General features: G+C 35.8%; 1 protein-coding gene across 1 annotated transcript in view; it reads left to right on the forward strand.

The window, feature by feature from the left end:
* The window catches only part of LOC122787203 (myeloblastin-like), a 104689-nt gene that overhangs the window by 25156 nt on the left and 57177 nt on the right, over nucleotides 1-22356 (forward strand). Inside the window, exon 2 of the mRNA XM_044053793.1 lies at nucleotides 1081-1234. Within this exon, the coding sequence (XP_043909728.1) occupies nucleotides 1081-1234 (154 nt within the window). The remainder of the gene's footprint in view (nucleotides 1-1080; nucleotides 1235-22356) is intronic.

Raw genomic sequence — 22356 nt, forward strand, 5'->3', positions numbered from 1 at the left:
TGATTAGCAGCTCATAGCCTTAATTTCCTGTGTTAAACTTCTTGTTCTGATGGCCATACAGAAAAATAGAAAGGGAGCTGTTTGAAAACATGCAAAAGCAAGTTAACAAAATGATGAAAGGTAGCAGAAAAGCTTAGAATGAGTGAAGGCTTAGATATCATGGTATGAATCAACTCCTTGTGAGGCAGGAAGATTTGATTTGTGAGAATTATATTGTTACAGAACAAGTAGAAGGATTGGAGATTAACTTGAATATTGTGAGGGAGAAGACGGCATAGTGACAACTAGATGTAGCACTCAGGCCTCATTTAAGGTGCTTTTATCGCAGAGGTCATATCTCAGGGTCATCCGACAAATTACCAGAAGCACTGGTAGCCTATCAGTTGAAGGACTCTGTGGATGCTTTGGCTAGTTAAACCAGGGATTGGGGTATGGCTAGAGAAGGGTGAAATACTCTACTAGTCTCAGAAGACTCCGACTTCTTTTAGGACTTTTGTGTATTTGTACTTTTTTCTGTTTTTTTTTTTCCATTCATTGTTTCAGTACTTATATTTTTGGATTTACCATCAAAATGTCATATGTCAGTTACATGACCTTGGAAGGATGAAAGGCACTTTCTAGAGGTATCATGACATTGATTTTAAAAAATGATGAATCCACAAGAGCGAATGCTTGTGTACATCTGCTCTTGTGGATTTGCTATTTTGAATGGAGATTGCACTATAGTGGGGATCTTGAAATTTACCCTTTCGTTCACTGTAGTGTGATCTCGGAGTTTGTAAATATAACTAGCAGGGGCATGGGGGTGCAGGGGGGCTTGCCCCCCTATAAAACATTCATAGCACATAACCGACAGTGTAGGTATTTTTGGTAAAGTCGACATTCCTGAGTTGTTGTCTTTCCTTAATTCACACTTTCAGTTATGTAAATGATCAGTTATTGGATTTTACTACATTTCGGGTCGAATATATGAGCACTCGCACTAGTCAGTTGCCAGATTTTGATAGTAAAGCATGTTTTTGTATGACTGATGAAATGTAATCTGAATAGTTGATTAATCACTGTTTCTTTATCTTTAAGGGACTTTTGGTGCAAAAGTTGTTGGTGGTCATGAGGTAAGACCTCACTCCAAGCCCTACATGACTTCCTTTCAGGTCTATGGAAGACACTTATGTGGTGGTTTTCTAATTAGCAAGAAATGGGTCCTGACAGCGGCACACTGCTTTTCTGTTCAGTAAGTCAACTGACATTCCATAATGTTTGTTTTACTCATAGTTTATTATAGCAGGCTAGATTTTGTGTCACATTTTTATATTATTCTAACCCCAGAACTTCCCATTGTCTGTGGCGTATGTTTGGAATTGGGGAGACAGAGCAAAAACAATGAGAACCGAACACAGCCCTGCAGGTTGAGAAACAAAACTAATATAGCATTAGTTATACTCTGTAGCAATCAACAATACTTGAAACAAAATGTTCAAATATATCCTTGAATTCATTTAAATTAGTGTACATTTTTTCCTGAGAGAAGACTCAGCAAAGAAAAATGTTATTGTAAACTGAAAAAGTCACTACTGCAGTCCTTCTATAATACAAACTTAGAAGGTGAACAAATGACAAAATCATTCTTGTAGGCTAATACAAACTTAGAAAGTATGTTCTTGTAGGCTAATACAAATGTAGAAAGTGAATAAATGACAAAAACATGTTCTTGTGGACTAATACAAACATAGAAAGTGAACAAATGACACAAACACATTCTTGTGGGCTAATACAAATGTACAAATTGAACAAATAACAAAACACATTCTTTTGGGCTAATACAAACATAGAAAATGAACAAATGACAAAAAACATGTTTTTGTAGGAGGAGAAGGAGGAGGTCAACCCTCTTGCTCCCCATGTGATTCCCCCCCAAAAATGTAAATATTCTATTTCTGATATTGTTGCAGATTGGAGAAAGATCAACATGCAGCAATATACACAAAAATGCATTTTTTTTTTTTGGGGGGGGGGTTAAAATGAAATGGTGAGACTGTGTTATGAGAATAATTTAGTTGTAGGATATTGGAGTCAAAGCTGCCCAGATGAGGATGCAGGTAGACTTTCCTCATTTAAAAATATGCGTATAATTCAGCAGTTTTGAGTTACGTATTGCAAATCAGAATCTGTTTACATAAACTGTATGAATTAACATATTCAGAGCTTTGTGGAAACATTTTACAATCCCTAATCTTTTCAGCAAAAAATGTGTACAGCAATTTTGATTTAGCAGATAAGTTTTAAGCAGTTGTGATTCCTGTAGACAGAATGTAACTTTTAAAGACTACTTTTCTGCTTCCTCCAAACCAATTCCTGGACTGACAATGTATCTAGCAAAGTGATGTATTGAACTTTCAGCAGACCTTTTTATGAGAGATCTATTACTGATGAACGTGGGCAGTACCTCTGTGTAAAGTCCGTTCTCAGCAGGGTATGTAGTAATTTTACCCATTCAAGTGCTGCTGGTCTATGCAGAATGCAGTAAACGTGCACAAAATGAGCCACCACTGTGGAGAACAACATCATTGCAAGGCACAGCTTGATGCAAGGAATATGCTGAATAGTCACATGACATAAAAGGAATGGAACACAGAACCACATGATGTAATATTCTGTAGTGCTGTAGCTGTACCTGCATCAATTACTGATTTCTGCTATAACTACAGTGTTAAACTTTGTGCATTCAACAGTCAGAACAATTACAAAGAAGCATGCAAATCAGATATCCTATGAGCTCGCTTTTACAATCTGACCCCTGAATAATGGCTGTGGTTTTGCAGACTCTTCTGGGATATGGAAGTCAGCATGGAGTTTCACTGTATAACTTCTGGTATTTGCAGTCTCTGTGTATTATTTCTTTCATATATTGAGAAACATGATGTTTGTGCCAAAGGCAGCACTTTATATTTTGGGATTTTATCAAGCGTACATGTCTTAACAGTGCAGAAACAGTCTGTAAGACCTAAATGGTACAATATAGCCATCCTTTGTTGTATGCATGTACTTCCCTCTCTAGTTCTGGTTGTGGCATGACTTTGCTTTTACAGTATGTAATTCTCTTTATGCACACTGTCACCAAAATTGCTTTATAATGCATGACTGGTGATAATACAGACATGGAGGGTGTGGCCAAGATGCCAGACTGCTAGCAACACAAAATTTTAGCTCTGCCTATAATACATTATTCTGTCAGGAAATTCTAGTTAATTTGTGAAGAAAACTACTCAAATATATATGAGAAGATACATAAGTGCAAAACTTTTATTATTTTTCAAAAATTAGTAGTGAAATAGAAAGTTTTATTATTCTTTCCTGTCAAGAAGTTTTTCTACAAAGGATTCAAATATGAGGAACTTGAAGAATTCACTTCAGGAGAGTGTGGTGAAAAATGATTCACAAGCTATAATAACAAATATTCAAGAACTTTTTCTCAAAATGGATAAACTGGAAAATAAAATTGACCACATAAAACAGGATTGTAGTAAGCAGTTGGACATTCTAAATGAGGTAATCAAAAAACATTCAGAACAAATATCTTCTATTGAAGAAACTGTAACTGATATGGATAGCAGATTGACTGAGTGTGAGAGCCACAATGATTTTCTTTTGATAAAACTACTAGAAAAACTGGAAGACCTAGAGAGTAGGTCAAGGAGAAATAATATCAGAATTTATGGAGTACCTGAAAAAGAAGGCAATAATATAATACAATTTCTTAACAAATGGTTACCCACAGCATTAAATCTGCCAGAATCTCTTTCATTCGGAATTGAAAGAGGTCACCGGTCTTTATCAAAACCAACTTCAACTACTGAGTCTTCTAACCCTAGATCCATCAGTGTCAGATTTTTGTCTTCCCAAGATAAAGATTTGCTACTGAAATCTGCATGGACAAACCCTCCTATTAAAATAAACGGGAAAAAAAAGCATTCATTTTGACAATGATTACACTTCTTCTGTCATCTCTAGAAGAAAATAATGTGTTCCCTTAATAAAATCCCTCAAAAAGTCCAACATCAAGGCTCAAATACATTTTCCATCAGAGGGTGAGAAGATCTTCAGCTCATTACCGGAAGCCATGTATTTTATCTAAAAGAAAAAAATATTAACTGATATAGAAGATATGGATTGGTCTACACAAAGTCTGAAGAGACATGCAACAAAAATGGATGCACTATCCAAGGAAGGAGCAAATAAAACATTAAAAGACAAATAAGTAGGATATTTGAAATGTAAAATACCTTTACTGCAAAATTCATTACCTAGTTTATTGCTGAGAAACTTCAACAAGTCAAAGGTAAAAATGTTATTTTTTGTGTGTATTATCTGATTGTTCTAATTAATTTACTAATACATTCATTTTCTTATTGTTGTGGTACAAAGCTAATTAGTGGCATCATTGTTATATGATATGTTAAGGAAACTATATTCTGGTATGTGAATAGTGGGGTAATGCTATAGTACACACTAAACATATATTTGTGGTCATACTGTATCGGGATCCTGTGTCAAAATAGACTTTACCATTATTATGTGCACTTAAAGCAACAATGTTGTGTTTCCTTAAATGTATGAAAGAAATGCTCATTTTTATGCTTTGTAATTATATGATTGTTTATATAACTGACTACAGTATGGTAATATCTGACTACAATATAGTAACAGAAGTTGTATTCATGCTGGCTGATAGCTATAAGTTGTTTTATGCTAACTGATAGGTTCAAAAGACATTAATGGTGTTAGTTGTTGAATAGAAGGGAAAAAAATGGCTTTGCTAGCCTGTACAGCCAAGTGACGTCTACAGGCATTTCTGCAGTTACCTCCTACTGCTCCTCTAGGCGTCAAATATTGCCTGTTCATTTTTGCATTAATAATTCCAAAATCATGCTACACACAAGGCATCAGAATATTTTATCTTGAAGCATATATGATGGCAAATGCAATTGTATTGATATAGGACCTCTGTCAATAAGTATTTGTTAGAACTGTAAGGTGACAACTTCATATGTTAAAGGCTGAAGCCACATCCACAGGGAGTTAAAGGTGCACACTCAAAAGAGCTCTACTGGAGGGAATGAGTTAAATGTTGGCCATTAGTGTTTTACACTGCTGAAGGTGCTTGAGCACTTTTTTTTCCTCACAAGGACAAAAAAGCTTCACATTTTGTATTTCCCACTGAAGGTCATTTTTTAGCTTTTGTGACTGTTATAAACTAGCACAAGCAAGTACAAGGGACTAGCAATGAGTTTGAGAAGCCAGCTGTAAGGAAACATGGAATAGTAACGTCATGCGACCTTTCAACCCACGCACAGCTTAAAAATGCAGAAATGGAGCCAGAGACGAATTTCGGAATGAAATTAAGTGAACATTAAGGGAAATCTTGGTTCAGAAGCTTTAAAAGGTACGGAGATATTATAAAGAAGTATTTTAAAGACATTAAAGAGCCAATATTGTGAATATATGTATAATTTAGAGCTTAAAATAAAGAATTAAAGCCAGTGAAAGCTAGTTGTTATATAGGAAACAGTGAGGGAAGGTGGGAGGTAGGGAAGATGACAAATAGATAGAATGCCCTTAAATGAAAACAAATGGTAATGTTAGATATATAAATGGACAGTATGTACAGTAAACATAAATTTTAAATATATACATGTCCTTTTTTATTACTGCAACCATAACCAAGCAAACGTATCTTTTATAAGGACATGTAAAAGTACCTGATAAACTGTAATACATTCACTGCTAGTTGTACTGTAAGATATATTGAAATGATACAGATTTGACAAAGGAGTACAAATGCAGATTTGATAAATGACCATAAATATAAATAGTGGTTATTAAAAAGATCATACTTTTAAACTGTTTAAACATTATCAACAGAGTAGTGCTTTTTTTCATTGTGTATTAACCTTGTACAAATCAGGAACTATATAAGTACTATCTCTCTAAGTTTTTAAACATATAAGGGAACAAAATGTAATTAGAGCCTCACTTCAAGATAGGTTTCATATTTTGAAGATGACTTCACATTGTTACATTAGAGTGGTTGGTTTTATGTATTATTGAAAATGGTTCTACTGTAATTAACTCGTTTGAGGCGGCCACGGTGGTGCAGCAGTTAGCGTTGTCACCTCATAGAAGAGGTTCTCTGGTTCGATTCTCAGCTGGGGTGCCTTCTGTGCGGAGTCTGCATGTCCTCCCTGTGGTCATGTGGATTTCCTCCGGGTGCTCCGGTTTCCTCCCACATCCCAAAGACATGCAGTAGGTGGATTGGACACTCTAAATTGGCCCTAGGTGTGAGTTTGTGCATGTGTATGCCTTCTGTAGAAGGTTGGGCATTGGGCTGGCAACTCAACACCGTAAAAACTCCACTGCCAATCATGAGCAGACAGATGATTCGCTGTGGCGACCCCTAACCGGGAAAAGCTGAAAGAAGAAGAATAACTTAAGTTCATGTTTGATCGGGTTACTTTAAAAATGTTTTATGAATCATACTTTATATAACTGAAGCAGAAGCTAATTGTGATGTAATTGGTGTGCGAGATGTGGAAAGTGGGTGGTTTGGTTAAATTTGTAACCAAACCTGAAACATTATGTTGCATGTTTGTATTTATATATAGTTATTTGTTTCAAAAGTCATTAGTTAAATTTTTTGATTCATCCATGATAAAAAAATTCTTGGAGATATTTCAGACTATTGCATATGAGATGTATTATAGATGTTCTAAATATAATCCAAGTGTATCATCATCATCATCCCCCTTTTTCCCATTTTTCTACATGGGGTTGGGGTATCGTGTTAACTGTCGCCAACTCTCTCAATTCAGTGCCACTCTCCTGCCTTCTTCAATACTCATGCCTGACTGTCACAGACCTTCTTTCACACAATCCATCCACCTCTTTGGATGTCCTTGCTTCCTCTTACCTTCTTCCTGTCTGTCCCAAATCTTCCTCACCAGAGTGTCTTCTGCTTTTCTACATATGTGCCCAAGCTACCATAATCTGTTCTCTTAGATCTTTTCTGCAATTGGAACTACTTTGGCTTCTGCTCTTATATCCTCATTTCTTTGTCTGTCCCACAGTGTGCATCCCATAACCTTTCTCAGGCACTTCATTTCCATCACCTCTAGCTTCTTCAACTGTTCTGCCTTTACTGCCCAGGTTTCTGTACCATACAGTAGTACTGGTCACACTACTGTCTTGCACACCTTACTTTTCAGCTTCTTTGGCATTCTTCTGTCATAGACTATACCTGATACTCTATGCCAGTTGGCTGCAGCCCTTCTGATTCTAGCTTTGACGTCTTCATTCAGACTACCCTTCTCCTCAACTACTCCTCCCAGATACTTGAAGCTGTTTACTTGTTCCACTATCTTCCCTTCTATCTCTATTTTCAGCTTTTTCTAATTTTCCCAATTTGCTGCCATTACCACCATCTTATCTGTACTTAGTTTCATCTCATATGCATTCAGATTTGTATTCCATTCTCCTATCCTTTGCTGAAGTTCTAGCTCAGAGTCTGCCTGTACTGCCACATCGTCTGCATACAGCAACTTTGTTGATCCATTCTCTCCAACCTGTTTGCTAATGTAGTCCATCACCAGTATGAGCAGCAGTGGGCTCAGAGCTGAGCCCTGATGTACATCCACACCCCTCTGTGAGGCCGAACACTGTTTGTACTTGAGTCATTGGGTCCTTGTACAATAGCCTGCACTAATTCTACTAATGCTTCTGGGACATCACACCATCACAGTTTGGGTCTATATTGAATCATCAAATGCTTAGAAAAGTGAACGATAATCTATCGACCCCATGTAAGCAAAAGCTTACAAACTGGAATGCTTAGAACAACGATTTTTTTCCAAGGGAAAAAAATCGCTGTTCCAAAAAAAAAAAAAAAACAAACAAAAAAACCCACTTAAAACATAACATAAAGTGGGGCGCTTCACCCCACCCACACTCCCCAATGTGGGAGGCTGTGCCCCCCACACCCCCCTACTTAAACATCCCAACTCCGAGATTGCACTACAGTAACAAAAACAGCAAAGTAACGGACGTGGCCAAGCATTTTCTTTCCCAGGGAAAGAATTTGCTTATATGCTGCTTCTTCATTTTGCCTTTTTGTCTTTTCAAGTTTGACCAAGACGCATTCAAAAGAATGCATCTTCAGTCATCTAATAGGAACCCTCACAGTACTGCCCAGATCAGCTTTCTTGGGACCTTGTCATATGCTTTCTCCAAGTCTAAGTATGTCCAGTTGGACTCTCTCCTCATCTCTAGCTTCTTCTCAAGTATCTGTCGCAATGCAAACATTGGGTCAGTTGTGCTGCATCCTGATCTGAATCCAAACTGCTCATCTCCCATCTTACATTCTACTACTCCTTGTATCTGTTTATCAATCACCCTCTCCAGAACTTTCATGCAATGTGATAGGCCTCTGTACTGCCCACAGTTGTGGATGTCCCCTTTGTTCTTGTACACACTGGCACAAGTATGCTTATTCTCCAGTCATCTGGGATACGCCTTTCTCTCCACACTGATATTAATACCCTCATGAGCCATTTCTCCCCTATCTCACCCAGCATCTCTATCATATCTGCTGTGACTTCATCTGAGACTGCTGCTTTCCCTGACTTCATCTTCCTTAGTGCTGTTCTTACTAGGGTGGGGCTCCTCTTCTTCTCTCATTGTAGGCTGTTTCTGGGGCAGTACAGCTTCTGTGGGGTTTTCTTCATTCCGAAGCTGCTGGAAATACTCTTTATATCTTCCTTTGATATCCTCTGGGGTGGTGAGCAGGTTATTGCTGGCTCCCCTTATGGAGGGTGTCTGACTATCTTCTTTATCTTTCTGTCTTTGCCTTGCAACCTGATATAGTTTTTTTGTGCCCCTTACGGAGTCACTTTCCAGAAGTTGGTAGAGTGCCTCCGATGCCCTATTCTTTGCTATTGCAACTTCTTTCTTAGCTTCTTTGTTAGCCAAGCAGTAGTCCTTCCTAGCCTGGTCAGTCATTTCTGTCTCCCACTTATTTCTGCACTCCTTTTTTCAAAATATGATGTTTTATAAATGCTTATCGCTAAATGTTAATGGCTTAAATAACAACATCAAAAGAGATGGTTTGCTTAAGTTTATCAAAATCCATAAAGCACAAATAATTTTATTGCAAGAAACTAATTTATTGAAGAAAGATTTAGATAAACTATCCTTTAATGGTTATACAGTCCTGTCTTCTTTTAGATTTATAACAAGAATCAGTGACACCTTATACTGTGGAATGACACTTACATAATCCTTAAAAATATTAAACTAATTTTCAGATAAGGATGGAATGTCAAGTTTAGTGGTGCTAGAAATTAATAGGAAATACTACACGTTAGTAAATTCTTATTGGATCCCTGAGTTAGGAACTAAATATGTGAACAAATATCTGGATACTATTACATTATATGCAATGGGTGAAATTATATTGGCTGGAGATTTCAATTGCTTATTAACAGATAGGGATAAGGCAGCCATGGTGGTGCAATGGTTAGTTTTGCCGCCTCACAGCAAGAGGTTCTCTGGTTCAATCCTTGGCTGGGGTGCGGAGTCTGCATGTCCTCCCTGTAGTCGTGTGGGTTTCCTCCAGGTGTTCCGGTTTCCTCCCACACCCCAAAGACATGCTGTAGGTGGACTGGACACTAAATTGGCCCTAGGTGTGAGTGTGTGTATGTGTGTGCCTCTGTGGAAAGTTGGGTGCCAGGCTGGCAACTCTACACCGTAAAACTCTACTGCCAATCATGAGCGGACAGGTGATCCACTGTGGCGACCCCCAACCAGGAAAAGCTGAAAGAAGAAGAATTAACATATAGGCATACTTCTGGAACCAGTAAAGTTAAATTAACAACACAAGCTAAGAAATTAAATAATTTTACTGCCTCAATGAATCTCAGAGACATATACAATTTAAAATTGCAAAATTCACTTAACTACATACATTACTCATTTAAATTTGGCACACAAACAAATATTGACAAGATTTTCATTTCAAATGGATCTTATTCAAAAATAAGTAACATTTAAACAATGTCATGCCCACTTTCTGACCATAATGCCCTTTTTTAGTTTGTCTGCAAAGAATGATGATTTGATAATTTTACAAACAATCCCAGCATATATAACAATAATAAAAAGTTTTAGGGAATGGATTCTAATGGAAATAGATACATTCATAGAAATCAATAATAATGGGGAGGTAACAAACACTATATTATGGGACGCATTAAAATTTATCTCTATGGTAGAGTTAAAAATTGGTATCTTCAAAAAAGAAAAGAACAGGACAAAGAACTATCAGAACTACAAATCAAAATAGATCAGTTGAAATTAAATTTAAAACCCAATGATATAACAGTACATATGGAAATATCAAACTTAAATAAAAAATACTTAGAAATATTAAATCACAAAGTTGCTATAAACTTAGAAAATTACAATCTTATCCTGTAAACCCTAGGCATTTACATAAATTGGCTAGTAGGTCCAAACAAATCAGTAAACACAACCATATCAATGAACTCAAATATATCAGTAATAACTCAGTAAAAAAAAAAACAACTATTTAAAAGGTATATTAGAAGCATTTAAAATATATTATAGATCAATCAATGATGCATCTTCACCTCTAGAGACAGACAATATAATGGATAATTTTCTTTGAGAAAATATGAATACTAAGTTGTCAAATCAACAAAATAACATTTTAAATAAACAAACAACATTAACAGAAGTGAAAGAACAAATTAAAAACCTAAAAGACAATAAAGCCCCACAATTAGATGGGATAATCACAGAAATATATACGATTCTTCCAGATCACATACTAAAGATCTTATTAAACACTTTCTCCATGGTTAAACAAGAATTAAAAATTCCCCCTTCTTGGAAATAGTCAATAATGTTCCTATTTTGAAACAAGGTAAAGACCCCAAATCATGTTCATCCTATAGACCTATTTTCTTATTAAACATTGATTATAAAATGTTTATGCCCATTTTGGCTAAGAGATTAAAAAATATACTGCCTAATTTAATACATTATGACCAAGCAAGTTTTGCTTTACATAGGAAAGTCCACAATAATATTATTAAATTATTATCTTTAATAGATATTGTGAACAAAACCAAGAAGCAACAAACTGTTATAAGTTTGGATGTAGACAAGGCCTTTGAGTCCATTAGTTGGCCATATTTACATAAAATTTTTGATGGTTATAATTTTCCCCCAGAATTTACTAATTTAGTTTTGAAACTATACAAAGAGTCTCACGCATATATTAAAACGAGTTCATGCTTATCACCATTAAGAATTCTAAAAGAAACTAAACAAGGATGTCCGATGTCCCCATTATTATTTGTTATATTGGTTGAACCTTTTGCTACATATATTAGAAAAAGATACTGAAAGAACAATAGCTCACTGTCTTTTCACTAGCATGAGTATTAGCTTGAATACAAATTGCAAGAATGATATGAAATATAAAGGGTTAATTTAGAAATAGTATAAAATGCTGAAAAATAGATAGTAAGTGTGCTGGCATAGCTTAATTAGATATTGGCATCCATGTAAAGGAGTATGTTATTGAGAAACAAAGTCTGTAAAAATAACTACGCAGATGGCAGCTGGAAGGACATCAGCAAAGTAAAGAGTTGTAACATCTAACAAGATAAAGTTGGAACATCAAGTTTCAGATAGTGCTGGAACACCACGTTTCAGATAATGCAAGACTGAGTTTCCTTGGACCACCAAACTTGAAAGAATCAAGGACAAATCATAAATTAGAAGAACAAAGAAAAGTGTTATACAAAGGAAAATTGTAATACATAAGACTAAGAAAAATATCAGGCTTTTGGTATAAATATGAGAGTTTGCAAACAAGCTTTAGGAATTTGCCATAGAGAGCTTGACAGCATCTGTGTTACATGCTTGTAGATCTGAAAGGAAAATGTAATAGTAAAATGCATATTAACTGAAGCAGTTTGTTTCAATGTATTTATTGTACTTAGTACAATACAGTAATAATACTAGTTGGTCACAATAAATAGTTAAATATACTTTGGTATGCATGTATGTAAATGCAAGTAACAGCAAGAAACCAACAGAAGACAGTATATAATTCTTCAATGGCAAGCCACAGTTGACGGACCAAATGGTTTCTTATTATGACAACTACAGCTTCTTTTTCATTTTATTCAGTTAGTACATCCAGTTGTAGTGCAAATGTATGCCTCCTTCTTATGCACAGTATCCAGTACCAGAACAGTGCATCTCTGCAAGTTCCACAGGTCCTGTACATTCACACAGCTGAATTTGCCAGCTGTGTTTGACCACATTTTGGGAGAATCAACGAAGAACTTTCCACACTTTCTTGACAGGAGATTTGGCCACTTTCCACACATAAACTGGTAATTCTCTTTTTGTTTCTCATTCTACAGCATAGATACCATAAGACAGAAAAGTATAAAATGTAAGATTACCTTTCAGGTAGACAGTAATAGTCCATCACATGTATGGTCAGGATTTAAAGATTGGTATAAACATAACTGTAGCACATGTAGTCATTTACTAAGTACAGCTGATCTTAAACAGCAACATCACTGGTATGACAATAAATGTTTATTGTGCAAGTCATATGAAACTGCTTTCTGTGCGCAATGTTATAAAAGTAATGGTAAACAACCAGATGTATTATATCCTGTCACCACATGTTGTTGTGTCTTTCGGCTTTTCCCGGTTAGGGGTCGCCACAGCGGAACTCCGGTCCGCTAATGATTGGCAGTAGATTTTTACGTGTTGGCTTGCCAGCCTAGCACACAACCTTCAATGAAGGAACACCCATTCACGCATGTCGCCACACAGAAGACGCTCTAACTGAGAATTGAACGGGCAACGTCTAACTGTGAGGCGACAATGCTACCGCAGCACCATCCTGTCACCACATGTAAAATGTTAATTTCTGAGTTACAATATCAGTCAAGTCAGTTATTTACAGACTCTACTGTACATTTTGCTTGACAAAAGTGGCATAAAACCACTGCACATTACAAAACAGATAAGAACAGAGGCGAGGTTTATAGTGAACTGACAAAAAGATTTAATAAACTTCTAAGACACAGTTAGAGTGAGTTCAAAAAGTTCAGACAACATATGCAAACACATTTTCAGAAGTGCATGAGAGCTTTAAAGTCAGCAGAACAGAATACTGACAAATATAATCTGGTTAGTAAAGAGTTAAAGCAACAGCAGTTAACTACGCTGATAGAAAATAATTTATGAAGTACTATTCTACATTTAGAAAATGGTTAAGCATACACAGCACAAGCTTTCATTCAGTTAAAGTAAGGCACTTAAATGGTGATTTTAAAACCATTTCAAATAACAAAACAGTTCTAGGGCATAGAAATCAAATGAGAGTAGTTAAATGCAGAAAAGACATGACGTCACAAGACTGACATGCATGTATTTTTTTTTCACCTAAAAAGGCAGACAGCAAATGTAAATCATGTAAATATATCTGTTTTAAGCATGTGTTAGTTATAATAGCATCACAAATAGCACAGACTCCAGCAAAAACAGTATTCAGAAGCAATATTATGCATAGTTAGGCAAGTTAATGTTTATTACAACTGCATTCTAATATCAAGTTGCAAGTATATTAACAAATGACTGAAGGTACAAGTAAGTGCTGAAGGAGTTATGGGTTAAGTGTCTGGAATGCGCAGAAAGAAAAAAGTAAGTAATGTGAGCTCAAATATTTCCAGGCTGGAATGGGTAGTTACAAGAAATGTTGTATAACATAAAATGTTACTGGTACTGAAATTATTAAGGTCAAGGAAACAAGACTGGTTGCCAGGCCAAATGGCTTACATTTTTCTAAAACATTATTGTTAAGTATTAACGTACAGCATTAAGCAAAAAGCACAAAAGTCTACAAAAATCCTGTTTAGTAATTGTAATAAGATGTCATACTTGTGCATACATGTCATTAATAACATGTTCGCAAGTAAATACTACACCGAGTACAGTCAGTACATGGGCTATGGTATGCAGTGAAAATAAATGATGCAGGTCCCTTTACAAAAAGGGAGGGTACAAATAGGTAGTAGTAACAGTAAATGTCTTTTCAAAGTGGGTAAAAGCAATTCCTAGTACAACATTGACAGTATAGGCAACAGCAAAAGCTTTATAAAAATATTTTTTTGTTTTTGAAAATAGCCAAAAAAATGGGCACATGTGTGAGACCAAAGTGCCACAGTCTAGGTGACAGCCAAAGGGCAAGCAAGCATATATTCAACTCTCACAGCATAAAGCAAATAAAGAATACTGCAATAAAATTATGTATACTACAGGGGGAAGGGCATGCTTTCAATTTTACACTAATTGTGTATACAGTACTGTAAAAGGAACTCAAATAAAGGTGCAAAGTGGTAATACCAAAAATACATTTTAATGTTTCGAGTAATGTAATTAGCAGGCTTCAGTTTAATGTTAGGTTTGAAAACTGGACTGAGTGTACATTACAGCCATGTATATACAAATGCAAAAATGATCTGTATAAGCAAGTGCATTAGGTTCATAGGTAGGTACTAGGCTATCAGCCCTGGGACCTATACAAGCCCAGCTAAAAAGGTACCCTGGCTTTTGCCACCCAAGAAAATTATTTTCCTGTGCCACTGTTGAGCAGCACCACAGAGGTAATCCCCGGGGTGAATTTCCTATTTCCCATCCAGTCATCAAGATTTTTCTTGAAGAGTGCTAATGAGGAGCTTTGTTTGATATAGATAGGTAGTTTATTCCAGAGTATGGGAAGTCTCTGGGACAGGAATCTATCCCTCTGGCATGTTCTGTTTATTGTGGTGACAAGGTTTAGGTCCCTAGAGCATGTAGCTTGGAGGGATTGGGATTTCTTTAAGTGGAGTATGTCCAACAGCTCTGGGTTTGACATAGCTTTGTATTTTAGGCAGAGATCACCTCTGAGTAGGCGATATGCGACGGAGTAAAGCTGGAGTTTTTTGAGACAGTCTGCGTAGGGCATCTGTTTGAGGCCAGTAATCCTCTTTGTGAGGTATTTCTGTGGCCTTTCCAGTTGTTGTAGATGTCTTGTGAGGTACATACCAAAAGGGGTGCTGTACTCTATAATGGGTCTAATGAGTGATGAGTAGAGGGGAACAATGACCTCTTTTTTTCTGGATGAGAAACCTTTTGTGATGAGGTGTGCCAAGTAGAAGGATTTCCTGACTACTGTGGCAATGTGATTATCAAAGGAGAGACTACTGTCCACCTGTGTCCCAAGGTCTCTTATCACACTTTCGATGTTAAGTATACTCCTGCCTATGTTGTAGTTCATGGGTACAGAGTTTTTACCAAAGGGGATGACAATGCAATTTTTGGCATTGAGCTTGAGGCCATGGCTTTGACACCAGGCATCTGTCTCAGTGAGACCCTTTTGTAGGATGTCCACATCGTTAGGAGTTTCGATTATGGCTCCTAGTTTGCAGTCATCTGCGAACTTCGTTAGCCAAAGACCTTCTGTGTTAGCCTGTACTTCAGAGGAGTAGATACCAAACAGGAGAGGACCCAGGACTGACCCCTGTGGTACTCCACTTGTCACTGATCTGAAGTCTGATTTGGAGTCTGCTACTTTCACAGTGTGGGTTCTATCAGTGAGCCAGTTGGCAACTCATCTTGTGAAATAGGGATTTATACCTAGTTTAGTGAGTTTATCTATAATTCCAGATTGGGGTATGGTGTCGAAAGCCTTGACAAGATCTAGATAGGCTGTGTGAACCACCTTACCCTTGTCTACGGCTTTGGTGACTGCTTCAATGAAGTCTATCAGGTTTAGGAGACATGATCTGCCTTTTACAAACCCGAACTGGGTGGGATCCAGAGTATGGAGATTACCAATGTCTTTGTTTATAAGTTCAATGATGATATGTTCCATGGCCTTGCAGACCAGGCTCATCAGGCTAATGGGGTGGTAGTACCCAGGGTCTGTGGTGGCTCCCCCCTTGTGGAGTGGGATAACCGTTGCTATGCTCCATTCAGCAGGCACAAAGCCTGAGGTGAGGCTATGAGTGAACATGGTACTTAGGTGGGGTGCCAGTTTGTTCTGTAGTTCATGTAGAACACAGCCTGGGATGTTGTCTGGTCCCATGGATGCTGTGTTCTTGGCTTTGGAGAGTGTGGTTTTTACCAGTGCAGCCGTGATTACAGAACTTTGCATTCTTCTGGTATAGAGATGGGCTCTTTAGGGGGTGAGAGGGGGGTAAAGTTAGCACTGAACCTATCTGCCAGGATATTGGCAATATCAGTTGGGTCTGTATATTTAGTGCCATTGTGCTGTAACTCAGAGCAGATCTGAGTGCTGCCATTGGGATTCTTGACATAGCTATAGAATGCTTTGTGGTTGTCTTTAGAATCAGTGGCTATTTTGTTTTCGTAACTAGCTTTGGAGAATTTTATCAGGGATCACAGCTTCTTACTGGGGCTGACCATGGAGCTCCTCCACTCGTGGGATTTTACTCTCTTTTGCAAGAGTTTCTTCCTTCTGTTGTACAGTTTGTTTATGGCAGGGGACCACCAGATTGGCTTCCTTTTTTTGGAGGATAGCATCTTGGTTCTGTTTGGGATAGTACGATCCATGCACTCATGTAAGTGCTTATAAAGTGCAATTGTGTAGGATTCACTAGTCATAACTGCATTGTCCATCTGCATGGGTGTCATGAAGTTCACCACTTCTGTCTTAAGAAGCATGAAGTTGGCTTTGGAGAATTTTTTTACCATGGTTTCCTTAATGGGGGGGGGGTGGAGGCAGGATGTGGATATCTAGGGTAATTAGCTTATGGTCGGATCGGACCAGTGAGGCGTTGACTTCAGGTGTGGAACACCGGTCACTCATATTGGTAATGACTAGATCTAGGATATTGGTGCCCCTGGTGGGGGTGTGGATAAGTTGATCCAGGGCATTGGAGTTTATGAATTCCAGAAAGTGTTGAGTTGGTACATGAGTAGTTTTCTCAGTTAATGGTGGGGTAGTTGAAATCGCCCATTATTAGGGTGTTTGGTTGAACCCTAATATTTTCCAGTACATCAAGAAAAGAGGAGTGGGAATCCTGGGGCATGGTGGGTGATCTGTAGCAAGCTACAATTTGGATTGCAGTTTTGCCCAGAGTTAGTTGCACTTGGATAACCTCGGCTGCATTATGCTGAGCAACTAGTCTGGAGGTGTGGATATCCTTAATGAATATGGGCACATCTCCGCCTTTGGTGTTCCGGTCCAGGTTACATGGCCAAAAAGTGTGGTATGAGTTATAGCCTGGTAGTGCAGGGGTGCTCTCTGGAGCCTTGAACCAGGTCTCAGTCACTGCACAGATATCGATGTTCTCCATTTTAAGGAGTGCCTCGAGTGAGTGCATTTTGAGATTTAGACTTCTAGCATTGAGTAGCATCACCCTCAGTTTTTGCTTGCCTGTTCAATTTTTTACAGTCTGTTCTGTACAGTATATAGTAAATGGTTTATCTATGTAAATAGAGTAACAAGTCAAAGCTTGATATTTGTGACATATGTTTTTTTTTTTCAAAAAACAAGACTGTAATGCCTTTGCAATACAATCCTCAAGCATTGTCAATAAATTACTGTATAGGACATCACTGTATAGAGTCATATTCAGATTCATCCAGTTCTAATAGTAATGATTGTCATCATTGTGTTGACATTATAAAACTGTGTTAACTTGCTGCATTAAAAGAAAACTAAATGTTTTGTTTCCTAATGTGTTTTTAGTTAATAACAATATAACTTAACTAAAAGGTACATACTAATATAGACAGTTTTGTTTAAAATAAAACAGAGGGAATGTATACAGTGATAGATATGTTTAAAAATATATAAATGCATGTGCACATCTATTTGCTAGTTAGATGCATATACACATCTGTTGCTATAATATATGTAGAAATAATATAGTTATGCATGTATTTCTGTTTGCTAGCATACATATATTCTGGTACAGCTTGAGACAAGCTGAATGTTCAGTATCTGGAACATGATTCAAGGACTATAGATAAAAATGCAGCTGCGAGACAAGGCACGCACCATTCAACACAGACATCTGCATTTCATTTGCATCATTATGAACATCAAAACAGAGGGAATTACAATATTTCATGAATAAAACTTAGGAAAATGCTACACAAAATAGAACACAAGACAATTTCAATTGTAAAAATCATACAGCATGTACCTTTGGGAGGCTAACATTTAACACAAATATAACAGCATGGTTAGCTAAACATGGTCAGGCATACATAAAAGTAGAAAAAAAACAAAGATTGACATAAACATTTCAGTAAACAGCTCTATCTCTATTAGATGCTATACATTACCTCAAAAATGTACAGTTCTGACAAGGAAAGACATCATGTAAAAATGTCACAGTGTGTAGACAATAACACAAAAATAAGAATAAACTCAACGGGAAAAAGGGTGTGATCTCTACCAATACTCTGTTTACTTGTATAAACAACACAGTAATACAAAAAAAGGACCATGGGTTAAAATACTTACCATTTTGGGTAACAGGCCAGTACTTCATACAGATCAAATGGTAAAAATACCATCCACTTGTACTATGACAGGACAACAATACCAAAAACCAATATTGCACTTCAATATTACATTTCCATGTTTTAAATGCAGATTTAAAAGAGCTTGGTATGAAAACTAGTAAAACAAGATATCTCACAGATTGTACATTTATAAGCATAATGGAAGTAAGTCATTACAAGTATATTTGATAGATTTGATAGATTACAATTTAGTACTAATGTATCTAAAATTGTAAATTGAATAAATGGACAATATTGCCTTCAAATTTCAAAACGTTTGTTAAAGTGGCACCACACTTTGTATGTGTGGTTTCAAATAATCCAGTGTTAATAGTAAAAGACAAAAACAGAAGCTGACACTGCCCATAATTGGTGGGACATATTAAGAGGATGGTCATCATCTGGGACAAAATTGCTAAATTGGTTAATACATCCTGTGTTGATAGTGTTACTGGCCATAATACTAATGACAGCTTGGAATTGTTTTATATGCTGCAGGTTATAAAGAGTTGCAATAACTCAGCAAACCATAATTGTAAACATGAACAAAGTGGTAAATGCTATAAATAGAGATGCTAACAAAACAAATGCAGTCTTTTCTTTAACTGAAGTTTAGTCCGTTCCTCCAAAAATAAATAAAATAAAATAACAGGAAACTGAAAGAATAATAGTTCACTGTCTTTTCACTAGCATGATTATTAGCTTGAATAAAAAGCTGCAAGAAATATATGAAATATAAAGTGTTAATTTAGGAATAGTATACAATGCTGAAAAAAATAAGGTAGTAAGTAATTCATTAGATTTAATTAGATATTGGCATCCATGTAAAGGAGTATGTTATTGAGAAGCAAAGTCTGTAAAAATAACTGTGCAGATGGCAGCTGGAAGGACATCAACAAAGTAAAGAGATGTAACATCAAGCAAGATAAAGTTGGAACATCAAGTTTCAGATAGTGCTGGAACACCACGCTTCAGATAATGCAAGACTGAGTTTCCTTGGACCACCAAACTTGAAAGAATCAAAGACAAATCATAAATTAGAAGAACAAAGAAAAGTATTTTACAAAGGAAGCTTGTAATACATTAGACTTAGAAAAAATATCAGGCTTTTGGTATAAATATGAGTGTGTATAAACAAGCTTTTGGAATTTGCCATAGAGAGCTGACAGCATCTGTGTCGCGGGCTTGTAGATCCAAAAGGAAAATGCAATAGTAAAATGCGTATTAACTGAAGCAGTTTGTCTCGATGTATTTATTGTACTTAGTACAATACAGTAATAATACTAGTTGGTCACATTAAATAGTTAAATATACTTTGGTATGCATGCATGTAAATGCAAGTAACAGCAAGAAACCAACAGAAGGCAGTATATAATTCTTTAAATACAAATATAAAAGGATTTTATTTAAATAAGGAATATTGTCCAAAAATTCAATTTGCAGACAATATTTTACTAACATCTGGTGATATAAACTTTTCCATGCAATATATTATAGATGCTATGAATCACTTTTGGTTGAATTTTAGCCTGAGAATTTCCCAAATAAAACCGAACCACTATTAATCAATAAGAAAATATGAAACATTTAATTGGGAAAATTATATAATAGATTATTCAGTAATTAGTATAAAATTACACGGAAAGAGACTGTCCAATTAAATTATACTAATCTATTAACTATAATCAGTGATTTAACTAAAAAAATGGAACAACATGTTTTTCACTATAAACGACAGACTTACAGTAATAAAAAAATGATTATTTTGCCCAAAATTATATTCTATACACAATCACTGATTTTACCCCAGTTAAAAAATTCTTTAAACAAATAGATTCCTTATTACTTAAATTTCTTTGGTTTCCACGAAAACCAAGAGTAGCATACAAATAGCATGTTAGGAATAGTAAAAGGATTGGATTCCCTAATACAGAATTATACTCTAAATCTGTTATTATTAACATATTACATTGGATAACTTCTATATATACTTCTAGTTGGAAACAGCTGCATGAGATCCATATAGCTGCTACTAGAAATGTTAAAACCCAATTTAATGATTAATTTGGAATCAGTAAAATATACTGAGTACTTTGTGAGTATTGCTTATATAATAAGATATTTAGCCACTTCTCATATGGTATAAATCAATTTTTTGCACCTTTAAAAACATAATAGATAATTGTATTTTAAAACAAACACTCTTTCTTATATTCCCCATAGCCTACACTCCAGATTGTCTGGATTCCTTTAATATTAATAAAATGCCAAATCTTAAAGATAACTAATTAAAATTTTGGCACCAATTTATAGATAAAAACAAAATTCAGTCAAGAAACTTTCTTTTAGTCAGATATAATGTTAGCCAAGATAACTGGTTATGTGTATAATCATTACCATAATTTATTGAATGTAAAGTGAGAGTATCAATAAATCTAGAAACAGATTCTATACCAAAGATTTTACAATTATTTATGTCCTATAATTCGATAAACATGTAACATAAACTGAGCATATCACTCATATATAAAATCTTATGTGATGAATTGCTTTCATTTGACTCAGCTTTTTGGAATTACTCTATAAAGGTTAATGGAGAATCTTTATCAAATGCAAATAAGAAACAGTTACTAAACTCAATAAATAACACCACATCATCATTATATTGGAAATTATATACCTGGAAATGTATTCATAGAAGTTTTTATAGCCCACACAAGATTGTATCTATATCCAAAATTAAAGAAACAAAATGTTGGAGATGTGGTGAAATTCCTGAAGCCAAGTGGGTTCATATGTTCATCAAATCTAGAACTCTTATACATTATTGGAATGACTTTAGACATTTTATAAAAAGCTTTGTGGTCAGATAAGTGCCAAATTACTAGCTTTTTGATCTTATTTAATGTACTTAACCCAAGTGCAATTCCCAAACATCAGTTATTAGTTCTTTGGTCAATTTTCGCTATTGCCAAAAAGATTATTACATTGAATTGGAAAAATAAGCAAGATCTTATGTTTGCTGATTTTATTAGACTAGCAAAATGTGTATGTAAAAAAGAAATGCAAATCATTTGTTATAGAACATGTACTGTAACACATACAAGAATAGCTTGGCAGAAACTGCAAAACGTATTAGATAAATATTAATAGTACCCAATGATGAAGCTAATGTTTTTCATGGATGACTGTATGTAGTGTAAATAGTTGTTTATTCAGTATATATTGTGTGTTTTTAACTATATTGATTGTTAATGTCTAATAGAAAAATAAAATAAAAAATTTTGAGAAAAAAAGAGAATACAGACATGTTATATATAGCAGTTCACATGGAAATTATCTTTCCAGATTCTGTATACTCCTTGAGAGGATTGGTGGGAATAAAAAAATATTGTGCTACAGAGCTGTTTTCATTCATGTGCTGCATCCAAAAATGCCATACAGTCTCAACAGAGTATAGAATTTAACATGTATTTTTCAGACTTTTTCTGGAACAGTTTTACACTTTATGAGAGAGGAAGAGATTTCTCTCATTTACTCTGGCCTAAAGTGCTTTGCAGCTCAGGAAATGGGTGAGAGAAAGTACCAGTTTCAATGCAGTATTTTTTAGGCAAAAAGTAACTGGGCAATTCAGCATCATGGAACAGAAACTGATAGGTTTAAATTCAT

This window comes from Protopterus annectens, chromosome 13.part0 (assembly GCF_019279795.1).
Source record: "Protopterus annectens isolate FY-2018-M chromosome 13.part0, PAN1.0, whole genome shotgun sequence".
In the NCBI taxonomy this organism is placed as follows: domain Eukaryota; kingdom Metazoa; phylum Chordata; order Ceratodontiformes; family Protopteridae; genus Protopterus; species Protopterus annectens.